We start from the raw sequence: 20,005 nt of genomic DNA, 5'->3' as shown, positions 1-20,005 counted from the left end.
GCTGGGGGGACCATGAGAAAAGGCTTAGGTTTGCTAGCTGTCTAGCTAAGCAACACTTATGTATATAAAGAGTACTATTAAAGGAAATAATTTCTAACATGAAGTTTTGTGTACTTCACCACTCACTGGGATAATAGCCCCTTTTTTATAAAGCAGCAACCAGACAAGAATTCAAAAGCAAAGGGAATAAAATTTTGATCTATAAACCCCAGAAGCTGCTATGGTACTGAAGGGAATTGAATGTAAGCAAAAAAAAAATCAGATAATTAAATTATTCCTGGGTTCATGTGTAATGCATGCAGTCGCTTGCATCCATTAGCTTCTGTGGCCTGGAGCTGACAGATTATCATATATTTGATGCTGCACGGTGCCTAAATGATCTAACTTATGTGACAGAATGATAATGACCCCTTGTTTGTTCAATCATAGCTTCCATCTCAGAGCCTGCAGTGTGATACTCCCAGTCAGCCACCCACTGACCATTCCCCACACATCTGTACTGAACTAAAAGCACTTTCTAGGATCAAACCCTATATTTCTGCCAAAACCTCAAAAAAATAGTGGAGAAAAAGCTGTAGAAATTGTATAGAACAAAATGTGAGTGGATAGTGCCCCCTCCTTGGAAGTGTTAAAGGCCAGGTTGGATTCATAGATTCATAGAATACCAAGTTGAAGGGACCTCAAGGATCATCTAGTCCAACCTTTCAGGGTAAGAATATAGTTTAAATGAAGTGGCTCAGCAGCGTGTCAGGCTGGCCTTTGAAACTGTCTAATGTAGGGGAATCCACCACTTCCCTTGGGAGTTTATTCCAATGTCTAATAGTTCAAATGGTGAAAAAATGTCTTCTGGCATCCAGTCTGAATCTCTCCAGTATCAACTTGTCCCCATTGCCCCTTGTCTTTACCATGTGATTCACTTAAAAAGGGAGTCTGTCTCCTCATGGTAGCCTCCCTTTATGTACTTGTACATCATTATGAGTCCTCTTCTAAGCCTTCTCAAGACTGAACAAACCCAGGATTGTGATGGCACCTTGAGCAACGTGGTCTAGTGGAAGGGGTCCCTGCCAATATCAAGGGGGTTAGAACTAGATGATCTTCCAACCCAACCCATTCTATGAATCTATAAATTCTGTAAAATCTGTTTAGTTTAGCTGTGCTGCTCTTCATCATCAAAGTGCAGACCATATTTTCCCATCTGTCTAGTTTTGTTGTAAAAAATATATTAACGTTGTAGCTGAGCATACCAATATCTTCATATGCTTGTACATGAGCACAAACCAAGCAAAAGATAGAATAGTAACCAGTGAACTGCAAACTACATCTCATCTTCAGTATTACTTCTCAGGATGGCAATATATTTCTTGAACTTACTCCTTGAACCTATTTCTCGACATTTTTAAAGTGCCCCATACAAAGTACTAACAAGAGTCCTTGTAACAGTGTGGGAGCTGCAATCCCCATCCCACATCAACAATAACCAGGCTAGCTCAGTCTGGAAGCAAATGAAAGCTGTATTTACAAGCAAATCTACAATCTATGACGAAATGCAATGAATATATACAAATATACACTATTCACAACATTTACAAATATATACAATCAACAGAAAAGCGCAACCAAGCCCCCTTTGCTTCCCCCAAGGGGCTTTCCCCAAGGGGCCTCCCTGAAGGGGCCTCCCCCCCAGCCATAAGGAATCTCCCCAGACCCCCCTGGCAAAAGGCAGAAAGTCAAGAAGCAGAGAGGCTGTTAGACTTAGCTTGTTTAGGTCAGTGTGTTATCTTCATCCAGAAAAGAAGAAGCAGACAGAAGCCCAGCAAGCAAGCTGAGAACTGCCCAACTCCCCAACCTTGTTTTGGGTAATAGTTCTTAAACATTTCTCTCTCTCCAATTGAAGTGTTTAGAATCATCATTATTTTGCTTTCTTACACCCAATAGTGATTTATTTACATTCTTGCACTTTCTCTGCTCGAACTTTGTGAAGAAAAAATTAAAAAGACAGTCTTAAAACCATCACACTGCTACTCAAAGACCTCAAAGCACGTTCCCACTTCTTCACCTCTCGTGCACCATACTGAAAACTATGTCCCCAGCAACACTTCTGTGAGCACAACACAAAGAGGAGCCTGCAGCTGCAACTCATAAACACAACAGTAGTGTGAGATTAAAGAAATAAAGAAAAGAAAGTTTACCTTGTTGAGATCAAAGATATCAAACACTCGTTTAATGTACACATCTCCCTGTGGATCCAACCCTTGCAGACCCAGGAGCTTCTTGAATTCATGCAGACTAAGCTGACCAGATGGGCATTCTCTCATGAATTTGCTGTAATAATGGTGCATCTCTGGGACAGAGTCATCCCCTGGCAATGATTCGTTGGCACCCATGGTTTTACGCAGAAATTGTCTCTTGGGTTTGTATTCACATTGATGTCCCTCAGGTTCAGAGGCTTGCTCATGACCAGGAACTGAAACAAATACTGCATTTAAATGGCCAAGGTAAACCTCTTACAGCTTAAGCTGCTATTTTTGTTTAATGACTCTCTGTGCTCATGTGAGATTACCTATAATGCGCAGTTCTAAACCAGATGGGATTTCGGAATGTCGTTAAAGTAGGAGTAAAGAGAGCCACGCTCAAATTAGGGTTCATCAGGAGCCAGACCTTCCCAATGGCTACAAATACACATATTAGAGGAATGAAAAACGAGGAGAACTCAAAATGGTTGACTTTGAATGGTAGCAATCCATGAGATGCATGAGATTCCCTCCCTTGTAGGTGGATGGACTTTATGCTCTTAGAGGTCTTTTCTGACCAATCCAGTTCTATGATTCTATAAAACCAGAGCTGTTTGGATTCCTCCTTGAGGCATTTCTTATCATGAATATGCCACATGTTAGGTTGGACATTAGAAGAAACTTCTTCACTAAAAGGGTTTCTTAAACACTGGGACAGGCTGCCCAGGAAGGTGGTTGAATCCACATCCATGGAGGCATTTAAAAGAGGCAGAGATGTGGTGCTGAGGGGCATGGTATAGCACCAGAGTTGGTAGAGTTAGAGAATGGTTGGACTCAATGATCTTAAAGGTGTTTTCCAACTGAAACAATCCTATGATTCTATGGTGAGCCACATGTACAAGTCTAATCCCAGACTGGCTGCAAGGAATGGCTGCAATTTTTGCTGTAAATAAGCATGGAAAAAGTTGAGTGTAAACAGACAAACTTACCATTATCTTCCCTCCCTTGTAAGTGGATGGACTTTATGCTCTTAGAGGTCTTTTCTGACCAATCCAGTTCTATGATTCTATAAAACCAGAGCTGTTTGGATTCCTCCTTGAGGCATTTCTTATCATGAATATGCCACATGTTATCTGTTTGAGGGCAGTTGCACCCTACTTCCTCTCTCTCATCACAGGTGCCCAGATAAAACACAGATTTTGGTCACCTTCTGGTCGCCTTAGCCTTTTGACAGAACCTGAGCATAAGAGGAATCTTTGACAGTAACTTCTTTAACAAGAATCAGCTTGGTCTGGTAAGTGAATTAAATTCAAGTTTCCTTGCTGTTGGTTAGTGCTGCTGGCCCGTGTTTTATTTTACAGCTTTCAGGAGCTGAATTTCTTCTTCCCCAGTGAGGTCAGGGAAGGGGTGACATATCAACAACACTTCTGCATTGCTTAGCTTCCATACGAGCAGATGAGCAGCTCAGGAGCATTACTATAGCACAAACAAATTTGGAGCTATAAATACCAGTATATAACTACAAGTTGTATAAAACTACAACTACTACTTGTATAAAACTACAAGTTGTTAGAGAGGTGGCAAAAAGATGCTCCCACTCTTATCCTTTTAATGTATAATCACATGGTGGAGTTAAAGAGCACAGTTCTGTGAGGTGCTTAATGCCTTGTGCAAACCAGTCACCTTCCTCCAGCCCAGCTTCAGCCAGAGAGTAATCAATGTCTTATAGGATCAGGTCAGTTTTGGAGAAGAACTTTCATAACTCTTAATGGGTTGTGCTACCACTCTCTCCATAAGGACATCATCAAATTTAATATGTGGCATACAAGGTGGAAAGCTTGAATGCTCCTCAGGTGCTGATGAACTTTAGAAGATAAACAGGAAGATACAGACATTGACAAAGTTAACCCAAATTGGTTTGGTAGTCAAACAAGGTACAGTAAACTTGGTAGGTGATGTGTTGCCTTTCTTTCGGAGACCATCATTGAGCCCTAGAGCTGATGTGTGATCCCCAGCGACTGAGAGGAAGTGAGGACACATCTCTTGCAGGCATCTTGTCAGCAGGTCAGTGCCAGCTGGTGCGGTGAGGGCAAGAGAAAAGGAAATGAGGACAAGGGAGGTGAAAGGAAATAAGCAGACAAACCTCTTGGGTGCACACAGTCTGACAAGAATCCTGAATTTCATACATCAGCTATCATGTCTAACTCTTAAACCAATGACCATCTTTTGTGTCAAACAGCAGAGAAAGGCAAGGCAGCAAGGAACAGCATAGTGTGATTAGGTTAAAAGCTGTCCCATCAGTAAGTTAGCCAGTATTAGTCATCCTTCTGCTCTTCCTTCTTCTACCTGGGTGGTCACAAATCTCTTGCCACTCTTCAGATGACCTTCTTCAAATGCTGTTCACAGGACCCCCCTGAGGCATGGGGAACTTGGGAGTAGCTCACATCTACTGATCTCTCTGCCCTCCCTCCTATTTTCTCTCTTCAAAACCCCCATGCATTTCCTCTGCTGCTTGCTTCCAACAAGTGTTTCCTGGGAGAGGTGTACCCATGGTGGCTGAGGAACATGAGAGACTTAAAGATGGGGCCTTAGAAGTCAGATTTTGATCATGTTCTGCACATTATGGTGGAAAAACTTAACAGGAGAACGTTAAAATTGGAATGATTTTAAAGTAATACCTGTTTTCAGGATCATGGAATCAGAGAATTGTTTTGGTTGGAGAAGACCTCTAAGATCATTGAGTCCAAACATCAATGCAATACCACCATGGCCATTAAACCATATCCCAAAGTGCCATGTCCACACATTTCATGAACACCTCCAAGGACAATGACTCCACCACCTCCCTGAGCAGCCTGTTCCAATGTTTGACAAAGTTCTTGGGAAAGACTAATACCACCATGGCCATTCAACCATGTCCAAAAATGCTATGTACACATGTTTCTTCACATCACTTCCAGGGACAGTGACTCTACCATCTCCCTGGGCAGCCTGTTCAATGCCTGACCACTCTTGCAGAAAAGAAATCGTTCCTAATCTCTAACCTAAACCACCCCTGGCACAATTTCAGGCCATTTCCTCTCATTCTATTGCCTGATACTAGGGAGATGAGACCAATCCCCACCTCTCTCCAACCTCCTTTCATGGGGTTGTAGAGGGCAATGAGGTCTCCCCTCAGCCTTCTCTTCTCTAGGCTGAACAACCCCAGTTCCCTCAGATGTTCCTCATAATCCCTGTTCTCCAGACCCTTCACCAGCTTTGTTGCTCTTGAACACCCCTTAGTTTAAATAAAATAGCTGAAATACCTGTAAAAGACATTAAAATGCCTGGGGAAAAAGTGACCTGATTTATAATTCAGGCTCACAGCATCCCTCACCCCTAGCAGGGAACTGGCACAGTAATAGTTGACATACACCTGACAAACAGGAAGGTAAGGTGGTACAAAAGGGCTAGAATTTATAACCCACTGCATATTTTTTCAGCCCTTTAATAAGCTGAGAGACAAAGGGTGTGCTGAGAGAGTAGAAATTCTACAGAAATCACCTGCTCTGGAGGCCATCAGTGATTAAACATTTCTACTTTTATAAATAAACCCAGGAAAATTCATGACAGTGCGGAGCTGAAGAAATGAACAGAGCAAAGCCATTTCATTCATAGAATGGTTTGGGTTGGAATGGGCCTTAAAGATCATCTTGTTTCAATCACTCTGCCATAGGCAGAGACACTTCCCATGAGTCCAGGTTGCTCAAGGTCTCATCTGACTTGGCCTTGAATACCTTCAGGGAGCAGGCATTCACAATCTCCCTGGGCAGCCTGTTCCAGTGTCTCACCACCCTCACTGTGAAGAATTTCTTCCTAATATCAAGTCTAAATCTCTCCTCTTCCAGCTCAAAGCCATTGCGCCTCGTCCTATCACTACAAGCCCCTGTAAAAAGTCCCTCCCCAGCTCTCCTGTAGCCCCCTTCAGGTCCTAGAAGGGTCCTCTAAGGTCTGCCTGGAGCCTTCTCTTCTCCAGACTGAATAGCCCCAACTCTCACTGCCTGTCCCTATAAAGGAGGTGATTCAGCCCTCTGATCATCTTCATGGCCTCCTCTGGACTCTCCAAAGTGCACTTGAACAATGGGCATAGAGATGAGTTTGGAAGCCCAGTGGAGCAACTCCAAATGATCTACTTGTAGCAAACTGAGCTGATGCTAAATATTAAGATAAAATATCTATTGAAATCTATGTTAGAGATACCAGAAAGCTGTAAAATATTTTGGGAATTGAGAAAAAGATACAAACAAGCAGCAGTGGGACTATGTACTGGCACTGGAAATGACAGTCCTGAAATAAGGAACTTAAAAAAACCCCAAAAAGTAAATATGAAGTCATCATTCATGAAGGTGTTCAAAAAGCATGTAGACATGGAACTTTATGACATGGTTTAATGGCCGTGGTGGTGCTAGGATAATGGTTGGACTCAACGATGTTAGAGTCTTCCAAACTTAATTATTTCATGATTCTATAATTTCTATGAAAGCCCTCACAGGCTAAATTTTCTGAACAGGAGGGAGAGACTATTCCATTTCTTTGTGGAGGAAAACTATCTTCCCACTATGGCTTACCCTAAACTTTGCAAATATTTCAATGAGGGTTCTAAATTCTGCTTGGTCCTCCTTCTGTCCATGTTAAAAGGAGGAGGACCAAGCTAGCCTTTCCTTCTCCTTTATCTTTACCAGAATGGTATCTTGCTTTTAAGGGTTAAGTCTCCTTCATAAACCAGAAAGCTTTTACCCCAATGAGAGAAGTTTTTAGTAGAACGTAACCTCTAATCTCTCTGCCTCGGAAGACTCACCAAATTCTTGCTAACTCAAGTATGGAGATGAGGAAAAGACAAGTCATCACTACTTTCCATGGAATTTCAACTGTGGCATGCACAGAAAAAGTGTGTAAGAATATATCATAGAATGGTAGTGCTTGGAAGGGACCTCTGAAGAGACACAATTGCTTCATTGTTCTATCACTGAAACTGCTGATGAAGCCTTGGGACAGCTTTGTTAGTTCAGTCACATTCCTTATTTTCTTGCTACTCCATTTTTACAGATGAACTCCTTGGGTTGGAGGGACTGGGTGATGTTAGAGGTCTTTTCCATCCTTAATGATTCTATGAGTATGATTTTAAAACAGAAGACAGTGACTATTCAAAACTACATCTACAGAAGCCAGTGATGTCCAGTTCCTGTTTGTCCTACTGCTTCATTACTCCTGACATGCAGGTTATGAGTGGAGCACAGTGATAGATGTCTATGGATCTGAGTTAAATACTTAACACAGTGAGGGCTTACTCCTGATGCTGTTATTTTCATCAAGGCTTCTAGATACAAAAGAGATGGAACCTCCTTGGTCAGGTGGATGAGGATGGAATATTTTATTTTTGTAGCTATTGCAAATTCACTGATTTTTGTAGATCCATTGGCTGGTTTGGGTTGGAAGGGACCATAAAATCTTCTTCCAACCTCTGGGCTGTGGGCATGGACACCTTCCACTAAACCAGGCTGCTCAAGACCCCATCCAACCAGGGAGGGGACATCTATGACCTTCCTGGCTAACCTGTTCCAGTGTCTCACCACCCTCAGTGTCAAGAATTTCTTCCTGATATCCAGTCTATATCTCCCCTCTTCCAGCACAAAGCCATTGCCCTTGTAAAAAGTCCCTCCCCAGCTTTCTTGTAGGCCCCTGAAGCCCAGGCTGCACCTTGTGGTGTGGGCATCAGGAGACTGCAGATGGGACTGATAACCTCTGACTAAGGTCAGAGTAGCAGTGTAATGACTGTTAAACTCTTACTTTTAAGTGGTGATGTTAGAAATGAAGGGAAAGAATCCTATCACCCAGGGAAAATCTGAGAAGCCAATTAAATGTTCTGGCTCCATCTGCGAGAAATAAAAAGAAAAGAAATCCTTGAAATTTTGCATGATGATGATATGGGGAGGAAAGAGAGGGAGACCCCCATTTGTTTAGATTTATAGAAAATAAGTTAATAAAGTCTTGCTTCAAAAGTCCTCAGACTCTTTTGTGTGAAGGGCAGGATCTCTGAATTAACCCTCACTCCAACCACACAGTCTGTTTTTGTGAAGGATTTTTGGCTTAGACAAATTGGATTTATCCAGTTAATAATGTTACATGCAGATCCTTAAACAACTCTAAATCCCAGCTTCCTGTTTTTAGCTGCCCACACAGAATATTAAAGCACCCTTTTTCTTTCTTTCTTTCTTTCTTTTTTTTTTCCTCCTTCCCTCCTCAGCCCCCTTAGCAATTCAATCCACCAAGTTAAGCATTTTGGAGGAGGGAAAAAAATAGCCAATAGAGAGACAGACAACAGTAAACATTTAATTAAAAGGGGAAGCTGTCTTCCCTAATTAGGTGAGACTGTTTTGACTGGAGGTGTTCCCCATGGTGCCTTAAGTCTTCCCTAGAGCAAATAGATGCTGATCAACTTGCATCTCCTAGTGGATCTGGTTAGCAAAGCAAGGGTTTGCTGCTGAAGAGATGTGGATATTTCTGTCTGGAAATCCCTGTCCAAGTGCTTTTCTGGTCCAGTGGGAGAGGCAGGGTTGGGTCTGTTCTCCTTCTTCCTGCAGTTGAGCAAAACCCACATTTATTCCCATTTGTTGTTTTTGTCCAGTTCTTTTTTGGGTAGAGAATGAATGACTCACTAAGATTTTAACTACCTCTGCAACACTTTTTCTCCTCACTTTCATTTTAGTTCCATAAGGATTTCAATGAATGCATGAAGAAGGGATGAGACAATATTTCCTCCTCCCACACTTGGAATATTTGCTTCCCCTCTCTTTATATTTGTGCCTTAATTGTGTTATTTTTAATTTTCAGTTGTTTTATATTTCACTTATCTATTCCCTCTCCTGGAAAAATGGCATCTACTTTGTTTTTTCCTGGCTATTCCTGGTTTTTGTTTTGGGTTTTGTTTGGTTTTTATTGTTTCGTATTTGTTTCTGGGTTTTTTTATTATTTTAATTTTTTTTTGTTTTACTGTACTTTCCCCACTGCATTTCTTGAAAGGTTTTTGAAAAGATCAAGGGTCTTCTGACTTATGATTTATTCAATAACACAATTCTACCATCCTTCTACTGCTCAGCTTTAAACTGATTATTTTAAGATGGGGATAGGGAAGTAAACCAGCTATACTACTTTTATAAAATGGTGATAGTAGATTTTAAAAAAATGTAATAAATAATAATAAATAACAATAGTTAATAATAAATAACAATAAATGAATAATAGTAATAATAATAATAACAACATCTGCTTATTTTGTTAAGAAAGAGTTAAATGGTTGCCACTGACCAAATCAAACAGGTTGTTATTCCTCTGAAGTGTAAGTGAGGGCATGAAGACTTGGTTCATCTCACTTGCAAATAGCTGAGTCATCTTGAAATAAGATCCTTTGGCTCTGCTAAGCACAGAAAGAAGTTTTGAGCTGGGTTTCTGACCAGAAAACACATGCTTTTTGATTAAACTCTATGTAAATCAGGCTCTTGTTAGAGAAGTGTGGATCTAGTCAGAACAATCAAAAGTAGTCTGAGAATACTGTTCCTGAGAAAGCTGGTGCCAAGTCATAAAAGTCCCAAATGTGCTACTCTTGGCAAGCTGGTGTGCCAACAGTCATGCTTCTTCTTACGTAAATGGGTTCTTTAATCCAGCCTGAAGCTTCATGGAATGACTTCACAGGAAACATACATTACAACAGATCAATATCCACATCATATCAAACTAAACAGACGTGGTGTGAATCCCAAAGGGAAAGCTTATGAAATCCTGGCATGTGGCTGTAGAGGTCCTGGTCCTTATTTGCTACAGGCTTTGCAGAGAGGCTGTCATGAGACTCTGTTCAAGGCAAGAGATAAGTAGAACTGAGCTACAGCTTATCTAGGTTCTCTGTGTTGTATCTGAAACATAGAATTGTTTTGGCTGGAAGACACCTCTAAGATCATTGAGTCCAACTGTCAGCCCAAGACTACCATGGCCATTAAACCATATCCTGAAGTGCCATGTCCACACATTTCTTGAATACCTCCAGGGATGATGACACCACCACCTCCCTGGGCAGCCTATTCCTGTGCCTGACCACTCTGGCAGGAAATCTATACCTCCCTTGGCACAATTTCAATCATGTAGATGTATTGTTGAAATGTCACAAAGTGTTTATACTATCACTATTTCATAAAATATGTATTTTTCCCCTATTATTGTAAAGGAAAAACATTCACAGAATCACAGAATGCATCGGGTTGGAAGAGACCCTCAATGGAGACCCATCTTGTCCATTCCTCCTGAAGCGAGCAGGGACATCTCCAACCAGAGCAAGTTGCTATAGCTGACTTGGTTCCTTTCTCTAGGTTCATAGAATCATCGATTCATAGAATGGTTTGGGTTGGAAAAGAAAGTTAAAGATCATCCAGTTTCAACACCCCTGCCATGGGCAGGGACACCTTCCACTAGAGCAGGTTGCTCAAGGCCTCATCTAACCTGGCCTTGAACACCTCCAGGGAGGGGGCATCCATGACCTCCCTGGCAACCTGTTCTGGTCTCTCAACACTCTCAGTGTAAATAATTTCTTTCCAATATCCACTCTAAATCTCCCATTTTTCAGCTTCAATCCATGCCCTTTCATCCACGTTTAAGTCTTTCCAGCCAGTAAATTACAAAAATAGATTGTACAAGGAGAAAAACTTGCCAACCTTTTGTCTGGGAGCAGATGCTACATTCTTTATATTATTTCCAGCTGCAAAAGGATGCATATCAGACAATATCATGTACATGACTATTCTAGATGTGCCATTCCAGTCCTGCTTTCTGAATTACTTTTCCTGCAACATCTCAATTAAGAAAATACACAATAAAATCCATGCCTCAGATTGCAATACCTAATGGTGGACTGTTATAACATCTTGCAGAACAGGGAATGAATATCAGATCTTTAGTGGGAGCCTGTGATTAAATAATGAGTGTTATAAGCCTAGCATAAGTCTTTTTATAGTGGATTTTATGAAGCAATAAAGGTCATAATCATTGTTTAATTTCATTAATACAGGGGGAAGACTTCCAAATGGACAAAACATTGAAACATCTTTTGGAACATTAATTGAACAAGGTCTTCTGGGAACAGTAAAACTAAAGCCTCAATTTGTACAGGCTGAGCCTTTTGTCCCTTGAATCTCCATACTCTGGTACCCCAGTGTCCATCCTTTATCCTCACCAGGAAAAGGAGACAAGTGCCTGAATCTTTGGTCAGCCAGCTGTTGCCTTGCACGATGAATAAAAGCTGAATTCTGCAGAAGTGGAGCATTCATTCTGGGTGTGTTCCTACTGCTCAGCTGCCAATTTTTATGAAGGCTTTAGGAACTGCTAGCTGAATTGTCTTCTCTTAGAAATGTCATTGGAATATGCCAGCTGATTAGGAAGTTGTGGGGAAACAAGAGAAGGGGATCATAGACTGATGGATAGGACTGTGCAGTAGTTAAACTGTGATGCTTGTATAACCCAACAAGTTTAAGGCATAGGTCTTAATAGTCATCAGATCACAGATTGATAGGGATTGGAAGGGACCTCTGGAGCTCATTGAGTGCAACCCCTCTGCCAAGGCAGTATCACATAGAGAAGGTCACACAGGAACATGTTCAGGTGGGTTTTGAAAGCCTCCAGAGGAGATTCTGCCACCTCTCTGGGCAGTGTGTTCCATCAGCCTTAAATGAAAGAAGTTCCTTCTCATGTTTAGAGGAAACTTCTTATGTTCAAGCTTGTGTCCATTACCCCTTGTCCTGTCACTGGACACCTCTGAAAAGATAACTTGAGCAAGCTACTCCCTGAGTGCTAAGCTTTTTGTGCTGGGATGGGTGGCCTACGATCAGTAACTTGTGAAAAAACAAGCACAGAAACAAAGGACCATTTAAGTTGGAAAAGACCCTCAAGATCATCAAGTTCAACCATTAACCCTACTCTACCAAGTCGACCAGTAGGCCATTTCCCCAAACACCACATCTACACAGCTTTTTGCAAGGGTTTCAAAAGTTTCAGTTGCTGTCTGGACACAATGGTTATTAGAGAAGTAAACGTATCTGCACATAGTTAAAATTGAAAGTGTCTTGGGGCTTGCTCAAGCAATAACTTGGAATGGCTCTTCCATGACTTGTGATGTGATTGAAACAGCTTAGCAAAGCCAGCAACACACCCTGCCTCCCTCCTCTCAAAAAAAAAAAAAAAAAAAAAAAAAAAAAGACCCCAAACCCCAGAAAGCTCCCCAGCTTTTTAACATGGAGTGCTTTCCTTATCTGGAGAAGTCTTAGGTTCATGTAACTTAAAGGGAAAAAAAAAAATCAACCCAAAGTGTAGAAAGCTCCACAGCTTTTTATTTTGTAGCTCTTTCCCTATTGAGGCAGGTCTCAGGTTCACATAACCCCAAAAAAACCCGAAACAAACAAACCCAAACTCCATAAACCCCCATGGCTTTTAAATTTGGAGCTCTTTCCCTATTGAGAGAGGTCTCATGTTCACATAACTCTAAAATAGTCCCCAAACCCCAAAAAACACCCAAGGCTTGTCTTGATAAAGAATGATTAGCTACTTTTGCAAAGTATTTTTTTCCCTTACAGAAAGATACCCTAAGTCTAGTAGCTTTGGAAAAAGATGCTTCACAAGTATCTAAAAAGCAAATACCGGCTCTATATGCACATTCTCATTAGTATAAGGAATTTAAGTGAAGAAAATGGTTAATTTTAGTTATATTCAGTATTACAAACATTACTGTTCAAGAGAAGACTGGATGAGGCACTTAGGTAAACCATGGCTTCAAGTGCCACATCTAATCCTTTTATGCACACCTCCGGGGATGGTGACTCCACTACCTCCCTGGGCAGCACATTCCAATGGCAGATCACTCTTTCTGTAAAGAACTTTCTCCTCACCTTGAGCCTAAACTTTCCCTGGCACAGCTTGAGACTGTGTCCTCTTGTTCTGGTGCTGGTTGCCTGGGAGAAGAGACCAACCTCCACCTGTCTACAACCTCCTTTCAGGTAGTTGTAGAGAGCAATGAGGTCACCCCTGAGCCTTCTCTTCTCCAGGCTAAACAGCCCCAGCTCCCTCAGCCTCTCCTCATAGGGCTTGTGCTTGAGACCACTCACCAGCCTCGTTGCCCTTCTCTGGACACATTCAAGTGTCTCAATGTCCTTCTTAAACTGAGGAGACCAGAACTGGACACAGCACTCAAGGTGTGGTCTAACCAGTGCTGAGTACAGGGGCAGAATGACTTCCCTGCTCCTGCTGGCCACGCTATTTCTGATACAGGCCAGGATGCCATTGGCCTTCTTGGCCACCTGGGCACACTGCTGGCTCATGTTCAGTCTACTGTCAACCAGTACCCCCAGGTGCCTCTCTGCCTGGCTGCTCTCCAGCCACTCTGACCCCAGCCTGTAGTGCTGCATGGGGTTCTTCACTGTCTGTCCACTGCAAGGCATTGCTGTTGGCACAGAATTATTTGAAGGGTACTTTGTTCTTCCCTCTCCTCATCCTCAGCTCTCTCATGGCAAACACTTACTTTCCCTGTGCCTGTGACTGGTCCTGCACTCATATTGTCTAGACAGAAGCCTGACTTTCAAGAAGTGTTCTTTTCATGTTCCTCTCTTCTGAAAAGCAAATAAAAGAATCTGCAGCCTTATTTTTTTTCTGAAGCATTCTGGCATGTGGCTTCTGAAACATCCTCAAGTTGTTTCAGAAGTTGCTTTAAAGCTTCTAGTTTATGTAATAATATTTGCCAAAAAAAGAAAGTTTGGGAATTTTTCCAGCTATTACTCAAGAGCACTGAGGTGTTATGGGTGTTTTGCTGTCCCCATGGAAGCTAAACTGACAAAAGCTCTTGGATGAGCTCAGATATTGTCCAACTCAAGAAAGTTAGGACTGATAAAACTTTACTGGGGAACACGATGTCTCAATTTATTGACTGAATAGAACATAGTAAGCTGAGAATTTCTGCCAAATTTCATATTGATAGGCTGGAAATTTGCTCACCAACTGTAATTAGTACATTTATTGAGGTAGGTGATTCTACTTAATCAAATTCCTTCGTGTTTAACCATCTAGTAACTAGGTAGAAGAAAAAAGAGTGTGCTGGGCATGGTTTTATAGGACAAGTACTTGAAGACTATGTCAGAAAGAGAAATACTTAATACCAAAAAGGCAAACTGAGCTGGGCAGGGCTGGGGTGTGGGTGTGGGGGGGGGGGATGGGAAATTAGTGTGACAGCTACAAACTCAGAATCCTTATGCTGCTGGGCCCAGTACAGGAAATTAAAGGTTGGATGTAAAAACACACACAAGATACATTGTATTCTCACCATTTTCTGACACAAAATATAATACATTTCATATTAAAGAGTGGAAAGACCATTTCTGGGGTTGAGGCTCTCTGGAGCAGCTCTGGCTACAACTGGGAGCAGTTTTAACTTGCCACAGAAGTGATTCATGTCATGAAGTTTTCATTGCATCTCTGAATTCCTGGAGATCAATGACATGGGGAGCCAATGTTTGACGTGCTGGGTTTGATTGGGTTTTGGTGGGGTTTTTTGTTTGCTTATTTAGAGGGTTTTGTTTGGGTTTTTTGGGGGAGTTTGTTTGTTTTTGAAGTTAGGTTTTATACTATGATGGCCTGTCTATTCTAGGAAATAGATTTTGATCATATAGCATTGTCTGTTCAGCTTAAACCTTACTTCAGTCAATAATAACCACTTTTGTAGGAGTTACAGATGTCTCTCCACTTCTTTTAGACCATTTGACAGAATATCTTGATTTCAGGAGCAAATAACAAGATTCAGACTTCTGGATGGTTCTCCTGGCCTAGGAACATGCCTAACCACTGAATTGGAAGAAGGTAAGACAGCAATGCAACTGCAATGCAACTGCAATGCAACTGCAATGCAACTGCAATGCAACTGCAGCTGCTGAATTGGAAGAAGGTAAGACAGCAATGCAACTGCAATGCAACTGCAATGCAACTGCAGCTGCTGAATTGGAAGAAGGTAAGACAGCAATGCAACTGCAGCTGCTCAGTCAGTGCCTTTGGGATGACCTAGGATGTTAACCAGTAAAATTGGGATAATAGATCAAAAGCAGGTAGATGGCCTTTGGAAAAGAGGGATTGACTGATCCCAAACTAAGTCACAGAAGGTGCTCAGTATTAATCCAGCAACAGAAGGTGATCATATAGTGTCCGTGTTACATATTCTTAAAGCATTAATACCTATAGATCCAGCCAAAGCCTTGCTGCTGTAAAAAATGATTTGTCAAGAAGTGTTATATAAATAGAACTTCAAGTTATGAACACACACTGAAAATAATAATAATAAAAACCTGAGTTTCAAAGATGGGAACTCTTCAACACGCATCAGGTTGCCTGTACACCATCTTCAAAATGACAAAATGTACTGGGAATGGAGCATTCAAAATTGTTTGCATTGCACTCATGTTTACTTGCCCAACGTTTTCTACCTCTGAATCATTTCCATTCCCTCTGAACAGTCAGCACTGGAATCCCTCTGAGACATGGCACCGAATGCAGCAGATGAAACAGCCGTAAGCAAGCAAGCAAGTTCAGAACGAGTTCTTACCTTATTCATGTCAAACGTATGAAATACTTGTTCAACATAGTTGTTAGCTTCTGGAGTAAGTCCATGTAGATCCAGGACATGTTTAAATTCATGCAGACAAAGTTGTCCAGATGGGCATTCCTTCATAAATTTTGTGTACCAGTGGTGAATTTCCATAGCATTGATGTCATCTGCAGATCCAGCAGCCCCCATGGCATCGAACATACCAAGTTCCCTTTTTCAGCATTTATTCATCCAAATGTTCATTCTTGCCTCCCAGCAATGATCACTCAAACACCAACTCTGCCTCTAAGAGGCACTTTAAACCTCTTACAGGTCACTACCAATATAGACTAAGTAAATATAGCACCCTAGCAAGATTACTGGCACCCAGTTTGAGCGCATCATGGTTTTATCAGCTGATTACTGTCTCTGTGCACAGTCAGGTTCCAGAGCCTCGGCAGCCTTTCACAGAACCACAGAATTGTTTTGGTCATCGAGTCCAACAATTTACCTAACACCACCATGGCCATTAAACCATGTCCCAAAGTGCCATGGCCACACATTTCTTGAACACTCCAGGGACCGTGACTGCACCACTTCACTGGGCAGTCTGTTCCAATGCCTGTCCATTCCTGCAGGAAACAAATATTTTCCTGGCACAATTTCAAGCCATTTCCTCTTGTTCTACCACCTGATACTGGAGAGAAGAGACCAGTTCAGGGTCCACCAGTTCAAAAGGGACAGGGATCTACTTGAGACCTTGAGTCCAACAGAGGGCTACAAGGATGATTAAGGGACTGGAGCATATGCCCTATTAGGAGAGGCTGAAAGACCTAGGGCTTTTTAGTCTGGAGTAGAGAAGATTGAGAGGGGATCTAATAAATGTATAAATATATGAGGGCTGGGTGTCAAGAAGGAAGGGACTGCCTCTTCTCACTTGTGCCCTGTGATAAGACAAGAGGCAATGGATGTAAAGTACAGCAGAGGAGGTTCCACCTCAACATGATGGAAGAACTTCTTTACTGTAAGGGTCACAGAGCACTGGAACAGGCTGCCCAGAGAGGTTGTGGAGTCTCTTTCTCTGCAGACTTTCAAGACCCATCTGAATGTGTTCCTGTGCAACCTGAACTAGGGGGGTTGGATTGGATGATCTCCAGAGGTCCCTTCCGACCCCTAACATCCTGTGATCCTGTGATCTTGCATTGACACCTGTGATGCCAAAGCTATCTAAACTGAATGAATACTGGACAAGCAATTACTTTGAGAGTAATATCTAAATCTTTGTTTTCATAATTCACAAGGTTTTAACCATCAGGCCTGTTTGAACATTTGGGTTCCTTTTGTGCAGCTTCCTTGCAGCAACTGATTTTTCACTTTTATGACTTCTGTATATACCATGGTCCAAATCACAGCATCATGGAATGGTAGGCATTGTAAGGGACCTCTAGAGATCATCCAGTCCAACCCCCTGGCCAGGAAAGCTTCACCTAGAGAAGGTTACACAGGATGGTGTCCAGGTGGGCTTGGAATGTAACCACAGATGGAGGCTACACAACCTCTCTGCACAGCCTCTTCCAGTGTTCCACAACCTTCAAAATAAAGAACTTTCTCCTCATGTTTAGATGGAACTTTTATGTTCAAATTTGTGCCCATTATCCCTTGTCCTGTCATGGGCACCAGTGAAAAATGACTGGTGCAATCCTCCTGACATCCACTGTTTAAGTATTAATAGCACTGATGAGATTCCCCCCTCAGTCTGTTCTTTTCCAGACTAAAAGTCCCCCATTCCTTCCTCATAAAACAGATTTTCTAGTCCCCTAACCATCTTTGTAACCCTTTGCTGTACCCTTTCAATCAGTTCCGTGTCCCTCTTGAACTGGGGAACCCAGAACTGGACACAATACTCCAGAAGTGGCCTGACTAGGGCAAAGTAAAGGGAGAGAAGAACGTCCCTCAACCTGCTGGCCACACAACGCAGCTTTCAGGCCCTGTAGTCTTGTGGTATTTTGAACTCTGTTGAATTCTTTCAGCAAATAAAGAGCTGTGACATACTCATCATGTAAGATTGCACACTGGTTCTATGACCAAACTTTGACCTCAACTTTTTGTCCATAGCAAAGTTCTCATTAAGTCTCTCTCAGTGTTATGTATTAGCACCATCTGCAATCAACAGAAAGGTGATGTTTGGACTTTAAGGATGTAGGAAAACAGCACCCTTTAGATTTTAATTCTGATCCCTTTGCTGTGACGACAGGCAAACATCTTAGAATCGTGTAACTGTTTTGGTTGCAAAAAGACCTCTAAAATCATTGAGTCCAACTATCAATCTTAGAGGTGGACTTAAAGATTGCAGGCTACCAAAGTGAAAAGTCTTGTTTTCCTTTAACCTCAAAACAGCCTTTCTGGAATTCTTTGAAATATCCCGCAGAATAATTTGAAAGAAGGATCACTAGATTCCTTTAAAAAAGAAAAAAAAAGAACTTTTATGTAGTTGTACTGTGAAGCTGATCAGCACAAGTGGTTTACAGGCTAAAAGTAATTAATAGCTTAAAAATTAGACAGTTTCCTAGAGGAAAGCTCCTTAAACTTGCTGATTGAACTTATATGAGTGGCCACAGCTGCTGGAAGCAGAGAGGATGACTGATGGGTACCCATTCCCTGAACACATGTTCCTAGCTATTGCCAGAGTCAGGAGAGTGTATCAGAAGTACTTTTAACCTGGCTAGACAAGTATGGTTATTTTTATCTACCAGACTTGATGCAAAGACTGATTAATTGGCTTATCTTTATCCAACTGGGGTCAGGCTGAATAAATAAACTGGGAAAAAAAATTGCTATTTGGAAGGTCCTCTCTTAGACAGATGCCTGAATACAATGCAGACAAAACCAACTTGTTTGTAATTTGCACATTTATCATAAGAACATGCATGGAAATTATTGTTTCCCATGCACTTTATATTTACATCTTATCATGTTTTAATTTTTTAAATCTTTTCTTTTCCTCACATCAGCTTAGTGCTTCCTTATGAGGACCCTTTCTCTTTTCATTTGCCTGTCTTGGTCTCCTTGTATGTGAAAATATGCAACTCAATACACAGTAATAAACCTGAAAATTAGTGGCTGATTATTATGTTATGTGCTGGATCTGTTTTAAGTGACAAAACATGTGCAGAAAGCTGCCTGCTACCAAAGTCATCATGCATCCAGGGACAAAGCAGGGTTATACTGGAATCCGCTAATGAAAGAGCAAAAAATCAGGTTACAAAAAGAGCAAAAATCAGAAAGAGGTATGATAGATGACTAGATGTCAAAGAACCTATAATTCTTCCTCATATCTTGTTTTTATTATTATTATTGTTTATTTGCAGTGATTCTCATAAACTTTGCTAGATGACTTTTAAAATTAGTTATGCAAATTGTTTCTATGTCATTGTTAAAATTACTTTAGAACCATAGAATGGTTTGGGTTGGAAGGGACCTCAAAGATCATCTAGTTCCAGTTAGAACAGGTAATATTCTAATGCTACTAAATTATAATATAATAAATATACTACACTATACTATACTATAATGCCTTTACAGTATATAATGCCTTTTGTATACATTATAGTATATAATGCCTTTATACTATATAATGCCTATTATAAATGCCTTTATAAAGGCATTATATCATATGTCACCTATTAAGGTGAAATCATTGTCTTTCTAGGACTCTTATACAACATGGACACTACTTTATCCTTAAAAAAATAAAAAGGGCAACACTCCCCTTACTTCCACTCTCAGTGGAAGAAAAGGATAGGACAAATAAAATTTATTCCTCCTTCAGGATACTAAATACCACAAAATTCAGCAAAGAAAGATATTAATGAAAGTATTTTACCATTAATATTTGTAGAGGGATTCCACGAACTTAACTTTATGAACTTGCATAACATACTTAGCACCACAAGCCTTGAAAAGAAATCTTACATTTGATAAATGGGCCATAATTTAATTTGACAGCAGTAATCGCATCTAAGCTGTCAGTCCTTGCTGGGGTGGTTTGGGATTATTTAAATGGTGTGATTAGAGCTAAGGGAAGGAGCAGAGGAAATCACAGCTCACAAAGCATCACCTTCCCTCTCAGCACCTTGAT

The 20,005-nt window shown here is 41.2% G+C and overlaps 1 protein-coding gene across 2 annotated transcripts in view; it reads right to left on the bottom strand.

Moving 5' to 3' along the window:
• GUCA1C (guanylate cyclase activator 1C) overlaps nt 1–16,089 on the bottom strand; it is a 34,922-nt gene extending 18,833 nt beyond the window's left edge. The window contains exon 1 of one of the 2 annotated variants that reach the window (XM_054385137.1): nt 15,886–16,089. In XM_054385137.1, the coding sequence (XP_054241112.1) occupies nt 15,886–16,089 (204 nt within the window). Of the gene's footprint in view, nt 1–2,189; nt 2,385–15,885 lie in introns of those variants that run through there. The other variant, XM_054385145.1, reaches the window with a different exon arrangement.
• Between the last annotated feature and the right edge of the window lie 3,916 nt (nt 16,090–20,005).

The sequence above is a fragment of the Indicator indicator genome, chromosome 1, assembly GCF_027791375.1.
Source record: "Indicator indicator isolate 239-I01 chromosome 1, UM_Iind_1.1, whole genome shotgun sequence".
Lineage (NCBI taxonomy): Eukaryota > Metazoa > Chordata > Aves > Piciformes > Indicatoridae > Indicator > Indicator indicator.
The sequence above is the reverse complement of the archived record's forward strand: the minus strand, read 5'-3'. Positions and strand labels throughout refer to the sequence as shown.